The sequence below is a fragment of the Carassius carassius genome, chromosome 40 (genome assembly GCF_963082965.1).
Source record: "Carassius carassius chromosome 40, fCarCar2.1, whole genome shotgun sequence".
Taxonomy (NCBI): Eukaryota; Metazoa; Chordata; class Actinopteri; order Cypriniformes; family Cyprinidae; genus Carassius; species Carassius carassius.
Window position 1 is genome coordinate 12414217 of NC_081794.1, and position 15941 is coordinate 12430157.

At 39.2% G+C, this 15941-nt stretch overlaps 1 protein-coding gene across 3 annotated transcripts in view; it reads left to right on the forward strand.

The window, feature by feature from the left end:
* The window catches only part of rnls (renalase, FAD-dependent amine oxidase), a 64345-nt gene that overhangs the window by 3103 nt on the left and 45301 nt on the right, over positions 1-15941 (forward strand). For 2 of the 3 annotated variants that reach the window (XM_059532008.1, XM_059532010.1), the window contains exons 2-4: positions 7713-7818; positions 7998-8143; positions 14801-14962. In XM_059532008.1, the coding sequence (XP_059387991.1) occupies positions 7713-7818; positions 7998-8143; positions 14801-14962 (414 nt within the window). The remainder of the gene's footprint in view (positions 1-7712; positions 7819-7997; positions 8144-14800; positions 14963-15941) is intronic. The other variant, XM_059532009.1, reaches the window with a different exon arrangement.

Genomic DNA, 15941 nt, shown 5'->3' on the forward strand with positions numbered 1-15941 from the left:
CCTTGAGTAACTCGATTACAAAAAATTATCGAGGCAAATTCCTCTGCCTTGAAGCCTCTTTTAATTTATTTTAAAGCTCACATTAGGTTCTTTCGCAATGATTTTTTTAACGTGACACAACGCGTTTACGTCGACCACAAAGCGGAAGGAGACGCAAGGAGTCAGCAGTGTTTTGATTTGAGGGCGTGGGCTGCAAAATGGAAGGGAGCGATAGAAATAGCGATGAGAAGAAACAAATAGCAGAAAACGACTCAAAATGTCCAAGGTTTGAGATCATTTCATATTGAAACGTAAAGAGAACGTTGTGGCGTGTGTCCATTGCAAGATAGAGCTGGCATACCACAACTAGGGACCTATGATTTCCGCGATGCAGAAAACACGGACAGAATCACGGAATGCAGTCATAAAAAAAAAAGTACAGTTTAACGCGGAATGGCACGGAATTTGCCAAATTTTGAATGAATTAATCAATCGGTCATTGCACTTAAATCAAATCACGATATGGACTAATATCTTTAAATATTAAGCCGCAAAAGTCTATTTAAATATGAATTCTGCATGTTCTGCGTGTCTCTGTTAATGAATGGCGCAGAAGCACAGCTTCGTATATTACTCACATGGAAGTGTGCGTGACGCTCGCGGTGATTTCAGCTTCTGTGCTCTCACTAAATGAGGACGTGAACACATGAACATCTCCAGAACTGCTCTGAGAGTCACTTCATGAGAATTTGACCGGTTAATTTGAGTAATTTAATTTGAACTAGCGTCACATCCATAGACATCACATACACAGAACTGTAAAGGTACGTCAACCCGTCAAACTACTCAAATCAATTTGTATGTGTATGTGTATGTGTGCAGTTGGCATTTCATCACAGGCAGGCTAGGTTAACATTGTGTTCATTATTAGCGTTATCAAAATTGTGTCAGGTTGTTTCAGAAAGTGGCATGCATATATAATTAGCCTTATCATTCTACCTTAAGCAAAACTATGTAGCCTTGTGTCGAACCTAAACTCGCATGAAAACGCGTCTGCTAAGAGCTGTAGTCAAGTCACCTTTATTTATATAGCACTTTAAACAAAATACATTGCGTCAAAGCAACTGAACAACATTCATTAGGAAAACAGTGTGTCAATAATGCAAAATGATAGTTAAAGGCAGTTCATCATTGAATGTCTACATGATACGCAGGTATACTCCGTATACCCGCTAGAAAAGGTCAAGGTTTTCCGTATACCCACTTAAAAAAGCATGAGGATAAGTAACAACTTTGTTTTGTGTCAGAACTTTCACACTTTCATTCATAAATTCACCCAGTCTGTGTTTGCGAAGTGATACGGATCAAATCGCGGAATCCAGTCACAAATGGAACTTGCTGTATAAAGCAGAATGTCATGGAATTTGGCCATTTTTTAATGCATAAATCTAAAGTAGGGCTGTACAATGAATCAAATATCGATATGGACTAGTGTATATGAATATTAAAGTTAAAAGAGAATACAATTGTTCTACGCGTCTCTGGGAATGAGCGCTCAATATGTGCATTTTTGTCATTCAAATACTGTCACAGTGTCTGGGTTGTGTTCCCTGGGTTTCCACTAGGTGTCCTCAGTTCCCACAGTGTTTATCATTTATCACTTCCTGTCTCCTTATTTGGTCACCTTCCTCCTTGTTTAGTTAATTGATTGTTCCCCACCTGTCTCCTGTTTCCCCATCATCCTTTTGTGTATTTATACCTGGTCTGTCTGAGTCTTAGTCACGGAGTCCTTGTTTAATGTTGAAAGTTTATTCATGTCCGTCATCTTGCCTTGCCTTGCCTTGCCTTGCCTTGCCTTGCCTTGCCTTGCCTTGCCTTGCCTTGCCTTGCCTTGCCTTGCCTTGCCTTGCCTTGCCTTGTCTTTGTGTCTTGTTTATGTTTGGATTTGGATATTCTGGTTTTGACCCTGCCTGGACTGTTTACCCCTTTTGGATTACCCTTTAATAAATGACTTACCTGCGATTGGTTCCTTCTCCTGTGTTTTCCATAACACCGATCGTGACAGAAGGACTCCGTCAAAGTAGGAACCAGCGGTATGTCATTTTTCCGTTCCCCAGCCAAGATAGCGGAGCGGCGAACCAAGTACCTTCGGTTGATCGCCCTCCGCCAAGAGGGCAATGAAGTGGGTGCCCTGGCTCAGGTGTTCTGGTCCCTGGCAGAGGGCATGGGCTACAACGATGCGGCCCTCAAGGACTATTTCAATGGCGGGCTGGATGATCCAGTGTCTCAGGAGAAGATGGCGCAGTTAGAGACACTGGAATTCTGGGAATTCGTGCGCTACCTGCAGCATCGGCTTCGGTGGGATGCCCCAGCCACTTCTGTCTCTTCCGGCGGGGTGGTCGTCAGCCCAGCACCACTGCCCAGGATGGCTACCAGCCAAGCGCCACAGCACAAGATGGCCGCTAACCCAGCGCCAATGCCCAAATTGGCCACCGTTCCAGCGCCACAGCCCAAGATGGCCGCCAGCCCAGCACCAATGCCCAAATTGGCCACCGGTTCAGCGCCACAGCCCAAGATGGCCGTCAGCCTAGCGCCACAGCACAAGATGGCCATCAATCCAGCGCCACAGCACAAGATTGCCGCTAACCCAGCGCCAATGCCCAGATTGGCCACCGGTCCAGCGCCACAGTACAAGATGGCTGCCAGCCCAGCGCCAATGCCCAAATTGGCCACCGGTTCAGCGCCACAGCACAAGATGGCCGCTAGCCCAGCGCCAATGCCCAAATTGGCCACCGGTCCAGCGCCACAGTACAAGATGGCTGCCAGCCCAGCACCACAGTACAAGAGGGCCGCCTGTCCAGAGTCATGGCCCAAGATGGCTGCTTGCCCAGCGCCGCTGCACAGGATGAGAGTCTCAGTTTACCCTCCGGAGTCGAGTCAGGTTCCAGTTGAACCTCCGGAGTCGAGTCAGGTTCCAGTTGAACCTACGGAGTCGAGTCAGGTGCCAGTGAACTCTCCCGAGTCGAGTCAGGTGCCAGTGAACTCTCCCGAGTCGAGTCAGGTGCCAGTGAACTCTCCCGAGTCAGGGCTAGTCACCGCTGATCCTCCAGAGTCAGGGCTAGTCACCGCTGATCCTCCAGAGTCAGGGCTAGTCACCGCTGATCCTCCTGAGTCAGGGCTAGTCACCGCTGATCCTCCTGAGTCAGGGCTAGTCACCGCTGATCCTCCAGAGTCAGGGCTAGTCACCGCTGATCCTCCTGAGTCAGGGCTAGTCACCGCTGATCCTCCTGAGTCAGGGCTAGTCACCGCTGATCCTCCTGAGTCAGGGCTAGTCACCGCTGATCCTCCTGAGTCAGGGCTGGTCACCGCTGATCCTCCTGAGTCAGGGCTAGTCACCGCTGATCCTCCAGAGACTAGGCTGGTCACCGTTGACCTTTCAGAGTCAAGTCAAGTCACCGGTGATCTTCAAGGACTGAGTCAAGTCACCGGTGATCTTCAAGGACTGAGTCAAGTCACCGGTGATCTTCAAGGACTGAGTCAAGTCACCGGTGATCTTCAAGGACTGAGTCAAGTCACCGGTGATCTTCAAGGACTGAGTCAAGTCACCGGTGATCTTCAAGGACTGAGTCAAGTCACCGGTGATCTTCAAGGACTGAGTCAAGTCACCTCTGATCTTCAAGGACTGAGTCAAGTCACCTCTGATCTTCAAGGACTGAGTCAAGTCACCTCTGATCTTCATGAACAAAGGCAAGTCACCTCTGATCTTCATGAACAAAGGCAAGTCACCATTGATCTTCATGAGCAAATGCAAGTCACCAATGATCTTCATGAGCAGTGTCAGGCCAGCACCAATCTTCTGGAGTCCAGTAAGGACACCAGGGGATTACCAGAGTTCCGTTGTCCCGTTGATCCAGCCGCACGGAGGTCTGCTCCGCCTTGGGGGGCTCTGGTCCTGACCACATGGCTGTGGTGGTCTTCTGCTCCGCCCTGGGGGGCTTCCGCTCTGACCACACGGACGTGGTGGTCTTCCGTTCCGCCCTGGGGGGCGTTTGCCCTGACTACACGGTTGTGGTGGTCTTCCGCTCCGCCCTGGAGGACTCTGGCCTTGACCACAAGGGTGTGGTGGTCTTCTGCTCCGCCCTGGGGGGCTTCATGTTGTTGTTTTTTTTCTCCTTTTGTTTTTGTGTTAATGTCGGTCCCTGTTCCTTTCTGTTAGTCCGGCCCTCCGTCCCTCCCCCTGAGCCTCCACCTGTCCGCCTCCCTCCTGGTCTCTGTTTTGTGTCTGTCTTGGAGCGTCTGGGAGCCGCTCCTTAGTAAGGGGGTACTGTCACAGTGTCTGGGTTGTGTTCCCTGGGTTTCCACTAGGTGTCCTCAGTTCCCACAGTGTTTATCATTTATCACTTCCTGTCTCCTTATTTGGTCACCTTCCTCCTTGTTTAGTTAATTGATTGTTCCCCACCTGTCTCCTGTTTCCCCATCATCCTTTTGTGTATTTATACCTGGTCTGTCTGAGTCTTAGTCACGGAGTCCTTGTTTAATGTTGAAAGTTTATTCATGTCCGTCATCTTGCCTTGCCTTGCCTTGCCTTGTCTTTGTGTCTTGTTTATGTTTGGATTTGGATATTCTGGTTTTGACCCTGCCTGGACTGTTTACCCCTTTTGGATTACCCTTTAATAAATGACTTACCTGCGATTGGTTCCTTCTCCTGTGTTTTCCATAACACCGATCGTGACAAATACACACGATGTTCGCAGTGTTTTCTCCCATGCCGACTCTACCCTCGCCATGCCAGACCATGCCCCCAAATATGACTAGATGTCGACTGTATGTATAGGTCCCTAAACATGTACGTTTTGTAAAACTTTTAATAAATTGATGTGAAAATGTATGTTTTATGATTTTAATTAATTAGACATGCTTTTTGATTAATACAACTTAATTTAACCATGAAAAAGGAGTGGAGAAAAATTAAAACAGAAAAAAATGGAATCCATAAAAATTAAAATGGAAAAGACGGAAATTTGGAAAAGATTGAAAACTGATTTTATAGGGCCATACACAACAGCACATCGTCCATGCTGCAGCATCTCAACAGAAAACATCCACTCTACTCCGAGACCGGAGGACCGTTTTTGTGTTATTATTTATTTTAATGTATTTTTTTTGTTTTTGCATCTCAAAATATGCTTTATTTAAAACCCCAAATAAATGGCACCTAAATGCACTTAATTCATCTGTCAGCTTTGTCATTGTTCACAAGTACAAGTACAGACAGAGAAACAATGGGTAATAATTTAATATTCATTTTTGATGTATGCATTGCATTCTATGCATTTAAAAAAAATTTCTAAAAAAGGAAACTTAGTTGTTCATTTTAAGAGACCCAAGAGTCTTATTTTCTCTTGCATATTTAATATTGCACTTTAATTAAGCAAAAACACATTTTATCCGATTACTCGATTAAATCGATCGATGGAATTTTCGGTAGAATACTCGATTACTAAAATATTTGATAGCTACAGCCCTAGTTGAGTGTTTGAACCAGCAGGGAACTATACACCGCTCCAGTGATCTGTTGAACATCTGTGTAAAGATGGGGGGCCAGTTGGTCAGTGCAGACTTTCACAGGCAGGTGAAATACCATCTGGGCCTGAGAAGCTTCCTACTTCCTGAAGACCTTGTTCACATCCTGAATGTGTTTTACAGTCGGGATCTTATAAGGATCTACTGATTCTGAAATGACAGGGTATTACAGGTATAGTATAGTAACAAACACATCAATTGGTAAAAACATCCATAAGGATAATAAGATTTTTTAATATATATATATTCTGAGTTTAAAATGAAAGTGTGCTTAATGGGTACATGAGTTTAATACAGTACGTTTACCCTACACGGAACAAATGTGGTTGGAATACAAAATACAAGTAATTTATATGAGTAATCACACTAATTCAGTTTGGCCAATTGAAATATTTAGATGTGATCACTAATTCACAGAAATTCAGTTAGGCCAACTAAAAAAATTAGATGTGATCAGTCAATAGAAAAATTTTTAGTTGGAGAGGAATTATTTTTACAGTGTATGTTTAACCGAAGATCAAACATTCTTGTTTACCATTACGGGTTTGGAACAAATCTAGTAGGCTCTTAAATCAAGTATTTGTCCTATATTAAAAAATAAATTGTTTAAGAATAATCCCCAAAATATAAGCCTACACAATTTTTTTTCCATAATCATTTTTATTGCAATGAATTGCAGTTTTGTATAATATTCACACGATATAGGTTATATATGAGAAACTAAGTTTATCATGGACAAAGAGAGCTGCTCTGAGGATAAGGTTTTTTTTTTTTTTTAAAGCTCACTTGAAAGACTTCTATAGATATCAGTGCTGAACTGCACTGTGGGCCTCTATGTACTGCATCCCTTTATAAGTGTTTTACAAATGCTAATAAGATGTAGAAATTTCCCAAGACCATAAAGAAGAGTGTTATGACATGAATGTCCCCAACTTTTAGCCTTTCAGCTAAATATGGTTCAATATGTTCTTGTATACTTGATTATATTAGTAACACCTCTTACAGTGATTAAAATTAGGGCTGTGCAATTAATCGTTTCAAAAAAGGTTTCGACTTCGATTTTGGTCTCCAACAATTATGGAAATACAGTAATCAAGATAAAACGATTGCGCTCCATTCCGCCCCCTTTTGCAGCACTCTGCTTTCGTTCCTCCATAAAAATCCAATTTCCCATGCAAATCAGTAAAATCATGTTATGTGACCTTTACAAAATAGGACGTGTGTGATTTATCAAAGTATATGTATTCTTGCTTTTAAAGCGTTAAAGAGAATTTGCGCTTCTCTTCAGGAAGATATATGCGCTCATAGACGGAACAGAACACCGACATAAAGGTCAAAAGTAAAGTCATCTTTTAGCTCAAGGTGTGCGCCAAAATGGTCAAATACAAGGAAAAATGTGTCAAAATGCTGCACTTATAGATTATTCATGTGTACCTTCGTCGGTCATGTAATAAATGAACGTAAAGAGTTGAGAATGAAAATGTGTGTAACTTTAAATTGTATCCATGCAGCTCTTAAAGGGATAGTTCACCCAACATGAAAACTTGATGTTTATCTGCTTACCCCCATGGCATCCAAGATGAAGGTGACTTTGTTTCTTCAGTAGAACACAAATTATTTATCTTCAGTCGTTGCAGTCTCTCAGTCGTACAATGCATGGCAAATGGTAACAGAATCTATGAGAGTAAAAAAAACATGCACAGACAAATCCTAATTAAACCCTGCGGTTCGTGACGATACATTGATGTGTGAAGACACAAAACAATCGGTCTGTGCAAGAAATTGAACCGTATTTATATAGTTTTTTTTTTTTTTTTTTTTACGTCTGATTCACGCAAGGTCCGAACTGTTAGAAATCACAGCAACAGGAGCATGAGGCTTCTCGATGATGGTTTGAATACATCATATCTGATATAACCACTTAAGATGTGTATATTTTTTATAATATTCACTGTACAATAATTTTGACAAGTTTGTGCAATAGTAGTGTAATTACTGATGTTTTATGTATTTACATTAATGCTAAATCAATGCATGTTTTCATTTAGACTTTTATCTATAATAATGAAAAAGCATAATTTTATGTGTCATATTGATTTGACCTAGTGATATTTAGAATATATGGTAAAGATATTTTGCATTCGTTATAGGGGGGAGGATGTCCACAAGCAGAAGTCCAAATGATCCTTCATGCACAGTTGATCTTGGTGCTCAATATATAAGTGCCACACCATACTACGCTCGTATTCACAGCAGGTAGGGTTCTTCTCTGAGATATATCTGATTTGTTAGAGTTGGTCTCAACAACCAAAACAATAAAAAAAAGAATAATTTTATGAGTTTGAACGTTTTTTTTTCCACTTTAATTACACGAAAATAAATATTTGGGCCTTGTAGTGACTAATGCTTTTTTATTGTATTTTTCTTTTTTGAAGTTTTTATGAAGAACTCTTAGCACAAGACATTTTAAAACCTCTCGTTGCTCCTGTTGAAGGCATGATGTTAAAGGAAGAAGAAATTGTGAACTATGTGACACCCCATGGAGTCTCCTCCATCATCAAACACTATCTCAAAGAGTCAGGTAGATCATTTGTGTTTAACTACCTATGCTGATTTTTTTCTTCTTCTGGTTTTGCTTCAAGTCATACTGATATATATTACTATTCAAAACTTTGGGGTCACCAGGTTTTTTTTATTTTTATGAAATTAATACTTATTCAGCAAGAATGCATTAAATGACTGTATATAAAATTATACAGTTAATTTAAATTGTAACAATATTTCACAGTATTACTGGATTTACTGTATTTTTAAGCAAATTTTATGCTCACCAAAGATGCATATTAGACTTTTAAGCCATGCAAACTGTTTTCCATCCAAAATGCCAGGCAATTTGTTATAATAAAATGTCTACATTTTAAAACATGTATTAAAATAGCAAATATAACATTTGCTGCAGCATTTTCAATCAGGGCAGTTTCACACACAAATGCTTTTTATATATTTACTAGGGCTGGATGATTATGGCCTAAAATCAAAACCTCGATTAATTGACCATTTTACCTCGATTACGATTAATGAACGATTATTTTGGTTGGTTTTTTTGTTTTTTTTTTTGTTTTTTTTTGCCCTCGCCCTCATAGTTCACTGACAAGGTTTGTACTGTAAATATGATTGACTATTAAAGGTGAGACATTTTTTCCTATTGAAAGAGCAATCTGACATCATAGCTCACTATCAGCAGTTATTTTATCTATGTTTGTAACATTTCTTACAGATTATTGCTCGGTGTAAGAGATAAATAAAGATCAGATAAAGATAAATTAGCACAGTACCAGTAGTGATTGCGTGTGTGAATTAGTCATTCTGTCTCTATATTATTGTGAAGCTGTGGGTTGTAAACAGCATAGTTCCTTCAAAAGTAGAAAAATATGCTATAATAAGTTTTGAGATTCTAAGCTACTTTAGTGATAAATCACAGGACAGTGCTGACAACTAGTTTCTGCGTTCCTCTGTGCCCGCGATCTTCACAGCTAACGTTACTGTTTATATGAGTGTTTGTGCCACAATGCAGCTGTGTGAACTAGGGCTGTCAAAATGGCTTGAAAACTAAATTCGAATTTGCGATTAAATATTATCCAAATTCAAATTATATTCGAATTAAAAATGAATAATTTTAGTTAGAGTGAAGAAAAGCTTTTGGCTTCTCTTCTGATATATCCCTTAATTTTACACTGCTTTCTAAACATGCGGCTCTCTTGTGTGAGACGCGAGTCCAAGGTTAAAAGAAGACGTCCCTCTCTAGAAAATGCGTGAAATATGCGTTCTGTGTGAATGGCTTGGTTTCCGTTTTGACGTGAATAAGATCTTCTCCACAATCTCTTTTTCCGCAATATTTTGAAAGAACATCGCAGAAGCGCTGCATTAAGTTGCTTCAACTATGTGTTAAAAAAATTATAATGCAATGACACTTTTATATTGTCATCGCATCTCATGCGCCACTGATAAAGGCCAAAGTATAATTTGGCCATCCGCATCCGCGCACCGTCCGCTTTATGTAATTTTCGTCATTAAGAGGGCTCGCGGACAGCCGCGCATCCGTCCACACGGTCTCAAAAAGTGCCTGCATGCGGACAGGGTTCGCGGCTGTCAACAGCGCATGCACGAGGTGAATGATGACAGAAGTGGTAACGTTACTGCTCATCGAGCCCGTCAGCCTTCTGAAAGCTGTGCGGATGAGACTGTTTAAGACGGAACAGAACACGGAATGTGAAGTATACCAGAGGCGGACCTTAAAGCTGCCTCCTTAACGGACACCTACAATTCGAATGCAACATTTTTGCATTCGAATGTGGATTTTTTTTATTCTAGAAATATTCTTAATTTATTTTTTGACAGCCCTAGCGCGACCATGGTAGCTCGATATAATAATACACATCCGATCATCTAATCACTTGAATGTCCAAACCATTTTAGTGAAGACGCAAGGCCATCAGTATGTGTTGAACGGCGTTCACCTCCGTGTTTTGCTTTTATGTCACTCACTGGACGGGGCAGAGTCATGTGGCTACACACGCGCTAGTATGCTTTTAAGGGGGAAGTATTAACAGGATTAAAAAACCGAAATAACCGGCATGGGAAAATTACGTCGGTTAGAGGTTCTGAATTTCGGTTTCGATTACTTTTCGATTAATCGTCCAGCCCTAATATTTACACAATCAGAGAAGCAAGACGGATTTAATAACTGATTTTATCACTGTTCATAAAGCAGCTGTTTTTCATCAGCTGTTTAATGACAGAAATGTGCTGCCAGAAAATTATTTTGGGGTCAGCAAGTTTTTAATTTTTGAGTCATCCAGCTGTGTTCCTTCTAAATGTTACCTTTTTAGAAATCTTTTTAGAAATATCTGATTTCCTAGAGAGAGCAGGATTAGAATTTAAGTAGTAGAATTTGTAACTCTGGGATTGGGTTTCTTTTCACCATTGGTCTTGTATCAGATGATAGATCATGTAGAACTATTTGCATGTGCTATAAACCAAGGCTGTAACCATGTCTTGAACAGTGTGTGTGTGGGGGGGCAAGTTTATATATATATATATATATATATATATATATATATATATATATATATATATATATATATATATATATATATATATGCAGTTGCAATCAAAATTACTCAACCCCTCAGAGACTGCAGTACTTTACAAATACAAGCTTTTCTGGATCCGGGATCAAATAAAAAATGCATCTATAACAGTTCACTGGCATAATAAAAGTGATTTTGTCAATATATAATGTAAAACTTTTGAGTCATAAGCTTTTTTAATAGTTCTAGTATATATACATATATATTAATAATTCTTAATAATATATACACTAGTTTTTAATAATTCTGCTATGTCATAATTATTCACAACTATTACAATTATTGCTGTTTTTAAATCACTTATTTGCATGGTGGAGAATAAAATAGTATCAAAATACAATTGAGCCTTTAGAAACTCTATTAAAAACGGAATTAGCTTGAACTGTTATACATACAGTTAGCGTATGCATGTGTTGAAGTTGAGTACCAAAAATGTCAACAGAAATCTCACAAAAACTAAAGAGAATAAATATTATATTACTTTTAGAAAGGCTATATGAAGATTTCTTAGACATTAAAATTTCCTAGAGACACAGTTCTCAGCCTTATTCCTTAGCTTAAAGTGTGTTTTACCATAAAACCTTTGAGGGGGTTGAAGAAAAAGCACAGTATCATAAAAAATGTTTAATCAGAGCAACTGAGAAAAACCTGCAATGTACAGCCAAAGACTTGCAAGATTACCCGATGAAAGGAGGAAAACCATTTCAATGCAGTGTGTAAGAAGAACACTAGACAAGTATGGCATACATGTTGAGACATCTTGCAGAATACCACTCTTGATCAAGAAGAACAAAAGGCAGACTTGAACTTGATAAAATTCATTTGTGTAGACCTGTGGATCAGCGGTATGTCTGCTGCAAAAAAGACAAAGCTCATAAGCAGAAGAACACCATCTCCATCGTCAAACTTGGAGGTGGATCAGTCCTGTTATGGGGTTTCTTTACTGTAGAAGGAAGTGGAAATCATGACTGTATGAAGGACATCATGGATTCTTTGAAGTATCAGGCCATTTTGACAAGAATTGTGATGCCTTTGGTGCAAAGACTGAAGCTGATGATCGATTGACTTTCCTGCAGGACAGACATCCCAAAGTACACATCCAAATCTACTACTGCTTGGTTCAGGGATCAGTCATAGAATGCACTTGAGTGAACTGTTCAGACTTCAGGCTTAAATCTCATTGCAAATATCTGGTTGAATTTGAAGAAAGCAGTGGCAATGTGAAAACTAAAGATTATCAGTGATCTGGAAGCTTTTTCAGGCGAGGAATGGGCCAAGACTGTAGTAGAGAGGTGACAGAAGCTTGTAAACACTTACAGACAGTGTTTATTGGTGATTTAAAGAATTATAGATTCTGCACAAAGGGGGTTGAATAATTTTGAACATAAATGTTTAGAGCCAATTTGAATTTTATCATGATTCATCAGTGTTCCATTCTCAGAATCACTCAAATGTTTATTAACAAACTTTCTCTAATACTTTACTGATGCCTTTGTTGAATTGATTTCATAAAATGTTGTTGGCCCTCGCAGCAAAATGTCTTGCAGGTCAAGGGGGTTGAATAATTTTGATTGCAACTGTCTGTGTGTTTGTGTGTGTGTGTGTGTATATATATATATATATATATATATAATATTTTGTATCTCAAAAAATGTGAATATTCCATTTTGAGCTTAATTAGTTTGATTAATTTTGAGTATAAATACTGGGTACCACTTGGGCTAGTTTAGAACATGCGACCACAATTATGGGAAAGACTACTGACTTGACAGTTGTCAAGAAGACAATCATCAAGCCACAGAAGGTCATTGCTAAAAGGGTTGGCTGTTCACAGAGTGCTGTATCAAAATATTCATAGAAAGTTGACTGGAAGGAAAAAGTGTGGTAGGAAAAGGTGCACAAGCAACAGGGAAGACCACAGCCTTGGGAAGATTGTCAGGAAAAGCTGATTCAAGAATGGACTGAAGCCGGAGTCAGTGCATCAAGAGTCGCCACACTCAGACAGCTTTAGGAAAAGGGCTACAGCTGTCACATTCCTAGAACCAAGCCACTCCTGAACCAGAAAAATGTCAGAAGGATTAACCTGGGGTACAGAGAAAAAGAAATGGACTGTTGCTCAGTGGTCCAAAGGCCTCTTTTCAGATGAAAGTAAGTGTAACATTTAATTTGGAAATCAAGGTCTGGAGTAATACACAGAATACAAAGTCCAGTGTGAAGTTTCTGAAGTCAGTGATGATTTTGGGGTGCCGTGGCTTCTGCTGGTGTTGGTCCATTCTGTTTTATCAAGTCCAAAGTCAATGCAACCATCTACCAGGAGATTTTGGAGCACTTATGCTTCCATCTGTTGACAAGCTTTATGGAGATGCTGATTTCTTTTTCCAGCAGGACTTTAGCACCTATCCACAGTGCCAAAACCATGTCTAAGTGATGACCATGTTATTACTGTGCTTGATTGGCCAGCCAACTCACCTGACCTGAACCTCACAGAGAATCTATAGAATATTGTGAAGAGAAAGATAAGTAACATTTGACAAACAATACATAGGAAGTGAAAGACACTATGAAAAAAAACCTGGGCTTTGATAATGCCTCAGCAGTGCCACAGGCTGATCGCCTTCATGCCACGCCGCACTGAAGCAGTAATTTGTGCAAAAGGAGCCCCGACCAAGTATTGAGTGCATAATTAAACCTGCTTTGGAGATCTTGAACATTTCTGTTTTGTTAATCTTTTTTTGATTGATCTTTGAGAAAATATTCTAATTTTTTGCAATACTTAATTTTAACATTTCCTAAGCTATAAGTCTTTAGTACATATATATATGTGTGTGTGTGTGTAACAGAAGTTTGGGATCAGCTTTTTTTTTTTATCTTCCTTTAACTTCTGATCAAAGCTGTTGAAATTTTTTTTTTGTGTTTATTTAAAATATAAATTTTGTGTTACAATATATACTCAGTAAAGTATATAGTCAAGAGTTTTTTTTTTTTTTTTAAGATATTAATGTTCAGCAGGGATGTTAAATAGATAAATTAGAGACTTATACTGGTAGAAAAAAAAATTATTTTGAATAAATGCTCTTCTTAACTTTTTATTCATCAAAGAAAAAAGTATCACAGGTTCCGAAAAAATATGATGCAGCACAACAGTTTAAACTGTAATAAATCAGCATGTTATGATTTCTGAAGGATCATGTGACACGGAAGACTGGAGTAATGGCTGATAAAATTTCATTGCTGTGTCACAGAAATAAATTATATTTGAAAGTATAATGTTTTCTGTATTCTGGATTAAATAAATACAGCCTTGATGAGCATTTGAGACTCCAGTTAAAAACATAAAAAATCTAACTGATCCCAAACTTTTGAACGACAATGTATATATACAAAGCTATATTAACTTGATGCACATACACACCACACCACTCCGAGCACAGAAACGTACATGCTACCCCGTGACTTTTATTAATAAAATAGCATACTGGATCACTTATATTACCCAGCAACGAGGAGGTAAAATTGCTGTTATGAAGTACCTAAACTCACAGCTTTGTAGAGCAAGAGACACAAACCAATGCAGGCAATTCACAAACACAACTTTCAGCTGTCTCTCTCTCTCTAATTTTCTAACAAACTGTTGACGAATGCTAAATGATTTGCAACTTTCATTTCTTACCTCACTCTGTATTTTCAATGTTAAACTGATGCTTTGCACTCTGTTTCTGTGAACGGTAAACCCCGCCTACTTTGATTTGATAGGCCATCTCAGTTATTTTGACATTGATGAGAGCAGAGACCAGGCTGAAAATATAATTTTTTTATAATTTATCCTAACAAGAGCGCTGTATAATGCAGTGCAGCAGATCAGTAATTTCAAATATTGGTGTGGACAGTTTGGCCACTTTTAATTATTGGGAGGGACTTGGTGGTTACGGCCCTGCTACAAACCAAATCTTGATTTCTCAATGATACATAATCTGACCTTTGTTGCTTTCTGTATGACTTTCTTTGGAATTCTTTCTATCCCTGTTTTTCCTTTTTGTCTCCTTTTACTTGTTGTGCAACATTGCCAAATGTGCTCCTCCACACTCAAGCAGGAGCAGAGGTGCTCTACGACCGACACGTCACTCACATTCACCGGAAAAACACTACCTGGGAAGTGTGTTGCAAAGGGGGAATGCCAGAGCGGTTTGACATTGTGGTTTTAACCATGCCAGTACCTCAGATACTTCAGCTGCAAGGAGATGTGGAATCATGTGAGTACATTACCACACAGCCACAAACACATATTCTGTACACACACATGTTGGCCTTAAAATTAAAATACTGTATGATTTTCGGTTTTGCGGTCTGCCATTGTTTCTGTTAAAAGTATCCCCATGAAGTCACATTTTATTATTTTATATAATAAAATATAATAGAGCTGAACTGATGTTCCTAATAAATAAATTATCCTGTTAATGCAAATTCATATTAAATCTATTTCTGAGTTAAAGGGCTATGTTTACTAAAAAGGGCAAATTAGTGTAGAGTGCAATTCCATAAAAGCGTGGATGGAAGGGGAAAATTCTGTGGGTTATTTACTGACAATTTGCACATAGGGGAACACCGGCGCATCATCCCATTTCCATAATGACCAGCGCAATCTACCAAGAGCAGCACAAATTATCGCCTGGTTTAAAACATGCTTTTTTTGCACGTTAAATAATGCTGTAATAAGTTAGTATGTAATGTTTCTGTTTGAGCATAAACGATATCTGCAAAGTTATGAAGCTGAAAGTTCAATGCAAACTGAGTTATAGCCTTTTAAAATTCTGTCAGTTAAATGCCTACAAAAACAGCTGGTAGGGACTAGAAAAAGTTACTTTCCGGGTTCATGACATCACAAACCCAGATAAACCCCACCCTTGGGAAAAGGCATCAAAGGGGGCAAGGCCACGCTGCTTTAGAGAAGAGGAGGAGAAAACTAGAGGTGCACATTAGGGATGTAAATTTTCAATCATTTCCATGATTTATAGATTAATCCTTAACCTTAATGCTGCATAATTCATCTATTGCAGCGGCGCAGTAACTGGTACGACAGGATGTACAAATTTCACCCAAAAAAACAACAACAAAAAAAAAACCTTTCTCATCCGAATTTAAGGTTTTAGTTTGGATAAAATGCTAGTAGCAGGATTATAAAATGAATAGATGTGATTATGATCATTTTATAAAAAGAAGAGAGTGCCTATA